Source organism: Urtica dioica, chromosome 12, assembly GCF_054948205.1.
Source record: "Urtica dioica subsp. dioica isolate 48M chromosome 12, U.dioica_male_clone48M_v1_H2, whole genome shotgun sequence".
Classification (NCBI taxonomy): Eukaryota; Viridiplantae; Streptophyta; class Magnoliopsida; order Rosales; family Urticaceae; genus Urtica; species Urtica dioica.
The window spans coordinates 14,077,616-14,085,000 of record NC_142767.1 but is presented as its reverse complement, the minus strand read 5'-3'; the positions used below and the strand labels follow the sequence as shown (position 1 = coordinate 14,085,000).

Here is a 7,385-nt window from a genome sequence, read left to right as displayed (position 1 = left end):
TACATAATTAATGACCGAAATAGATTATTAAGATATGGATATGATTAAGTGCACGGAAATTAATTTGATTAATTACCATATGTGAGATTCCCATCGGCCGGTTCTCCGGTAGAACGTGACGCCGCGGTACTGCGAGCTCCGGGAGCGAGGCCCACGGCGGCTCTTCTTAATCTGCTGTTTCTGCTGTTGGTTCTGTTGAGAGGCCTCGGCTCCGGCGCCGGAGGAATCGGGAAACGAGAGGTTGAGCCACTGAGGCCGCGACGGCCCGGTGGAGCTTCCGGCACCGGCACCGCTGCCGATCTCCGGGAAAAACGACCGGGTGACGAAGCCTGGCTGCGGTGGGTCCCGCTTCAGGATGTCGAAGATCAATGCGGCGGCCGGCGGCGAGGGGGCGTCGAGCTCGGCATTGACGACGGAGGAGCTCGACGACGACCCTGTGTCCTCCGCTGCCTCGTCTCCGGCTCCGGCTCCGGCTCCGGTGGACATCTTTGCGTTGAGATCCAACATGTTTTTCTTTTCTTTTCTTTTTTTTTTTAATTAAATTTAAACAAACAAATTTTTATTTTTTTCTTTCTTCGTAGAGAGATTCTGATCTTTTGTGCATGGGAATTCTGATCCCTCTTTGCTCGGAGTGGTGGCGATCAAAGATGAACGTTATTGAGACGACGATGATGATGATGAATTGGAGAGATGAGAGAGGAAGAAGAAGAAGATGATGATGATGAGAAGGAGAGGAGAGAGAAGAGAGAAGTGCGTGTTTGTCTGTGTGTGTGATGAGAGAGCAAAGGATGAAAAGGAAAGAGATTGAGACGTGTTAGCTTTGAGGTTAGAGAGCTCTTACACTTGCCCTTCTCTTTAGATTGGGGATTACAAATATACCTCCAGTCCACTTTCTCTTCCCTAGATTCTTTCTTTTATTATTATTTTTTAATCCTCACCGAATTACTAGCTGCTGTCAAATAAAATAAAAAGAGAATCCGAAAAAAAAATTACTGTAAAAGATATATTGTAACAAGTAATTTACAGACGTTTTTTTGTTACTAAGTTTTGTAATTAAAAGACTAAGGTCTGTTTGACACATCATGTGAAGTGTTCCATTATAAATTAGACATTCAATCTAACCATTTAAAGTGTCTATTTGAAATATCGTTCGGAAAATTACGTCAAAAAAACCAATTCAGAAGAAAATTTGATAAATTAGCGTTCGATTATCACTATCTAAACATTATATGATGTAAGTGATGTAAAATTTAAAGCTCATGTTATTGAGAAAAAAATACTCATAATAAGCCGCTTAAAATTACAAATTGCAAAATACTCAACTTTTCTTAGTTGTTTCTCTTTACCCAAGTTTGTACACGTTTCATAATCAATTATTCATTTTGATTTTGTCATCCATATACGTTTTAAGTGCAAATTAAAAGAAATAAACAAAACTAAACAAGACTATATAAATTACTTAAATAAATTAGGTTCAATAAGAAATAAAAAGCGGAAAATTTGTACTGATGACATTTATAATTTATTATAATTTTTTATTTTTCTGTTTACATAAGGTAACGTATGAAAAGTTATATTCGTACATTTTATATAGTTAATTTTGGTTAATGAGTATTTTGCCAAATTTTTCAAAAAAGTCTGAGTACAAAATATTTTGGTTATTTAGCTACATTACCCTATTATTAATTTAAATAAATTAACATTATTATAACTAAAAATATATAAAATTATTTATTTGATATATCTTATTTTATTATATTATTTAAAAAATAATAAATACATATTAATAATATTATTTAAATTGTGAAAGTCAAACATTGGTTAATATGAAGTTCATTAGTTTTATTTTACTTTATTTTATATGATTTATAAATAAAAATTTACAATGTTTTATTCATTTTTAATATATTCAATAATGTTAAATGATCAAGTATTATATAAACAAACAATTATTACTTTATATTATTGATCATTTATTTCTTTTACTAATATGATTAAAAATATAATCAAATAATATATTGGAGAAAATTTAATATATAATAGCTAATATATCTTAAATGGTGAAAATTAAGGAATGAGTTTAATTCACATACTTAGTAGAATTAAAATGACGGTCAAATTTTTATTTTAATACCCATTTAAATGAGTTGAATATTTTCTGAATTTTTGTAAAAAAAAACTAATAACATCATTTAATCTATTAATTTAAATGATAATGGTCATATGTCAAATGTAAATCTTTTGTATTTAATTTATGTTTATTATTAACTTATGTCCTAAAATAATTATTAACAAAATCATATACACGACATATGTGAGGAATATATATATGTGGTGGGACACCATTGATTTTCAATTCTTGCATCATAATAATATTTTATTATGTTGAGATACTTATATAAAGATGATTAAGATTAACTTTTATACGTTTATTTTCGATTTCTTCATAAAGATTGATGGATGAACCTGGGTGGAATTGTGGCAAATGAGATGTACTCGTGAACTTTAAAATTCATGTGAAAAATCTCTACAAATAGTATGATTATAAGCACAACTCGAACTAGAAGAGCATGAGAACATTCAAATCATAGTAAGATTTGATTTTGAGGGATATAAAAGTTATCCAAAATAGCGTTGAACCAAGAATGTGATCCATCTCTTTATTTGCTCTGTGGATTTTGGCCCCCCTCACTCTTATTTTCCATTTTTGCGCATTCTCTTGCTACGCGAGAGACGACAAAATCAACTTGTGCTTCTCTAGTTGTTTCATTTTAGTCCATATTGAAATACACAAATAAACTATACTTTTTTAATTATAGTTTATTGACTCCAACGTTGTTGCAGTTTTCATATTCAAGACATACATTTACGATAACATATAGAGTCTTTCGCTTCTAACGAATGGGCTCTGGCAATAATCTTGAACTTAAGGTTTTGTAAACTAAAAGTTCACAATTGTTAGAGAACTAAAAAGCTCACTTCACTCATGTGGCTAGTTAATTATATAATCCGAAACACTACTATATCGTCATTATAATTTAATTATGTACTTATTAATCATGTGAAATTTTGTATATCCTCTTTACATCGTTCAATTATTTTCTAGTACTATTCCAACAATGTAATCAAATAGTACTAGTGAAGATTGACAACAATAATACCAATTGCTTCTCAATTACTAAAAATCAATCAAAACTAAAATATTGACACATTTAATACTAAATTGATCACAAACTGGATTGATTTCGTGACACATTGATCACGAACTGATTGGAGTTCGTGACCGATTTGTTATTAAATGTACCAATATTTGAGTTTTTGTTAATTTTTGGTAAGTGATAAACAAATAGTAGTATTGTTGTCAATTTCTTTAAGATTATGTCAATAACTAAATAATAGCGAGTCGCATTTAATATTGACACTTAGGACATTCCATTCAATTTAATTTTTTTCGACAAAAGGCTGAGCAAGGTGTCTCTATATTTTACACAAATGTTGCATGATTAGCCAAAAAAAATGCTAAATTCCTCATAAAATTTATCAGAATGGCGTGATAAAATAAAATTGAGTTTACATGAACCTGATAATGATATTATTATTATTAATTAATCAAAAAACAATCACATATTTATTTCTTACATAATACTTTTATATGTATTGTCATTCTTGACCGAAATAGCTGTTTGTAGGATATATAGCCTCGACAGTTGACATTTATAAGACATAAATGCGTATAAGAAGATAGAAACTGCTATAGGACTTCCTATTTATGTGGCGAAATGCCATCTTAAATGTATGAAAAAATTTCATATATATTTTAGCAAATATATAGTACCTTACATAAATATAGAAGCATCTCTATCATTTTTTTAGTTGGTAAAATAAAAAAAAATTAAAAAAAGCAATATCTATTTGTGTTCAAAAATTGCTTTTAATCCTAAACATCTAACTTGTTTGTGTGACACTATTTACCATCTTTGATGTTTCTTTCATGTGTGAGGACATTATTTGTAATATGTGGTTAAATGTTTCATGTAATATTATTTAATATGTATGAATGAAATAGTCCCAATTTTTTTTTTTTTTTTTTTTGCCTATAATAAATCATAGTTGTCTACTTCTTTGCTCTTAATTTGATTGTAAATAATGCAGCTGGCGGTATTCAAAAGCTTTGGACGGTCAGTCACCAATGTACGCGTTTCTGTCATGACATTGAATCATGAGTTCTCACTAATCCAATTATTTTCCAAATAAATAAAATACATCTATAATTATAAATGTATTAATGGTATATGTATATAATTAAAGTGATATTAACTCTGATGTTGCATTTTTAACGAACACTATATATATCAGGTTCTATTTACTTTTATCATCTTTGGTGAATCCGTTTACAGTTAAACACTTGGTTGAATTCTGATGTTTTGATTTCGTTCTCTCTATTATTTGTTCTTATTGATTAATGTGAAATTTAAGAGTTATTGGTTAGGAAACTAGTTAAAGAATCCTTTATATCTTCTCGTTAAAAAAAAAATAATAATAATAATAAAAATAAAATAATAATTCCTTTAAGAGTTTCCAAAGAAAAAATTATTGTAACTAGTTAGTTAAATAGTCAAATGACTACTCTCTATTAAAATTATAATTTAACTATTCAAATATTAAAGAAATAGCGTAACTCATGTCTATATCTCCAAAGTATGACGCATACATCTTATTTTAATTTGAGCTATTTTCTTAATTTTTAGTTAGTTCAGCTAGAATTTTTAATTACGAGTTTAAATGGACTATATGACTAACTCTCTTTTTTTTTTTAAATAATTTTCAAGTTAATTATTAAAATAATTTTCAAGATAACCTCTTTTTTAAATGGCACCAAGGTATTATAGTAAAATAAAGTGGAAATTACATCTAATAGCGCATTTTTATCTTCTTTTTTTTGTTGTAAAAACGACAGTTAATGTTTTAACATTACCAAAACAACAAATTTTAAATGTGAATAGTCATTTTTGCCCTTATTTCGTTTATTTTCCAATTGCACTTAGGTTCTGCTTCGGCCATGACTTCTTTTATCGTGCTGATTATCGTTGTCCAATAAACTTAACGTATAGAATATAGGATAACATATAGTATAGATATATAATTTAACCAGTGGTATATATATATATATATATATATATCGTATATATTTTATTTAATTACATACTGGTTATTCTATACAGTATACTTATTATGTGATATTGTATATGATATACATATAATATGATTATTATATATTGTTAGCGTCTGAGAGGAGCGTCGGATTCCGATACGGCTAAGGAAGATATTGTATACAATATACCTATAATGTAATTATTGTATATTATTAGTCTCGGAGCCACGTCGATGGGGAAGACGGCCTCCCACGAGCGTTCGACCTCCGACGTGAAGACGCGGAGCTCGACACATTTTTGCATCTCGTAGATCTGGTTTGTATACTGAGCGTGTTAAATAAGGGTATTTTGGTCATAAAAAGTAAAATCCATCATTTTCCTAAGATTTTAAAAAGCTCACTGCTTTCGTAAAGTAGTAACCAAAATCCGTTATTTTTGTAATTTCTCCTAAAATAAATAATTAGCTTCACATGTATCGCACGTGACGTGGAGTCCCTTATTTTTCAAACCGATCTATTTTATTAATTAATAAGTTATATATATTACACATTCCTCTTTTGTTAAATATTTAGCTGTATGATCAATCAATCTATTTGCATATCCTTCCTTCAACGAAATCACGAAGCTTCCTCGATCATCAACATGTACCTCGTGTGGATACCTTCACAAACCTTGGCTTGGCTCACCCGGCGATTATTCTTCACCGTCATAGTAATATGTGCTTGATAAATGGATAACAAAATTTGATCTACGTCGATTTGCTAATCGAAGTTACTTTTTTCGTAAGTGTTTGAACATTTTATTATGGAGAATTTTTTAGAGTATTTTATATTCCATTTTTTTATTTCATGTTATTCATGGTATGATGTCATTATTTAGCAATTTATTTTTATGATAAATAGAAACCTTTTAGATATATTTAATTTTTTTATATAAAATATATATTCATAATTAATAATAATAAATATTCAAAAAATAAAATAGTTGAATTTCAGCGACATTATCACAAAAAATTAAAATCTTTCCATCATGGATTTTCACCGATGTAGTTGGTTCTATTGGTTAATGGTAACCTTGTTCATGCATATTTTCCATGTGTGCTAGATATTTCGCTAGATCCGCGTACATGTACGACATCCCTTTGATGTAAGTTTTTACTACTTTTGGTAATATGAATCAATTAATTTACATAACCTTCTTTCAATCAAGATATGAAGCTCGTGTAGTACCTTCACAAGCAGGACAAATCCAGGAATTCAAGTTAAGGGGGACTAATATGCGGAAAAAAAATTGAGAGATGGCTAATTTATAAATATTTGGGATAAATTTTTAAATTAAAAACTGTGACAAAAGTGCAATTTTTTTAGGGGGGCTATAGCACCATTTGAACACTACGTGGCTTCGTACCTGTTCATAAGCCTTAGCTTGGTTCCCCAATGAGATTCTAGCTCAGAGTTCTCGATAATTTTACTTTGGTAGATCGATTCAATGTAGGGGTTAAGAAAGTTTGTTCACATAGTTTTAGAAAGCTTTGTAAAAATTTTGTCACTTCACGAAGAGATCTCAAAATATTTTTGTAATTTTTGTGTCCTTGTACCTCTTTTCTATAGCTGCAACGGAATTAATGTTCGCATCTAAATATTATCGAATCTAGAAGCAACCATTCGCAATTTGGAATGTTTGACTCATGGTGTCCCTTTATTTCCTAGTTCTAGCTTCACGTAGGCATCTTTATAACAGATACGGTTAGAGATATCTTATTTTGATGTCATGATTATTAACATATATACTATGTTTCTGATTTTTGAAATTTATACATCATCCACAATTGGTTTTGAAGTTGTCCAATCTGTTACAAAAATTACCATACGTGTTTATCAAAACAGCTTAGAAACATTCTCAACCTAGCTAGCCTTTTCGGAAAGTGGAATCGGTTCCATCAAGTGCAGAAGGTTGTTGGTTGAACCTCATTCATGTATATTCTCTAGAGGTTCTATATTTTCCTAGATCTCCTTGAGGTACGGAGAGATATCATATATATACCATTTGTTAAGAGTCATATACATGAATATATTTTACATAACATTTCTTCAGCAAAAATACGAACCTATATCGATCACAACCATGTAGATCGAGAAACTTTGAGAAGTCTTCTTCCGTGTCGCAATTATGCATACTCAATGGATAAATATTATAAATTTATAACTTACTAAGCCATTTCAAACATCGTGT

At 29.9% G+C, this 7,385-nt stretch overlaps 1 protein-coding gene across 2 annotated transcripts in view; it reads right to left on the bottom strand.

Annotated features, from left to right (window-relative positions):
- Positions 1–882, bottom strand: part of LOC149379355 (ethylene-responsive transcription factor RAP2-7-like) — a 3,588-nt gene extending 2,706 nt beyond the window's left edge. For both annotated transcript variants that reach the window (XR_016294196.1, XM_089603511.1), the window contains exon 1: positions 77–882. Coding sequence is in view for 1 of the 2 variants with exons in the window: in XM_089603511.1 (XP_089459637.1) it covers positions 77–507 (431 nt within the window). In the remaining variant the exon portion in view is untranslated. The remainder of the gene's footprint in view (positions 1–76) is intronic.
- Between the last annotated feature and the right edge of the window lie 6,503 nt (positions 883–7,385).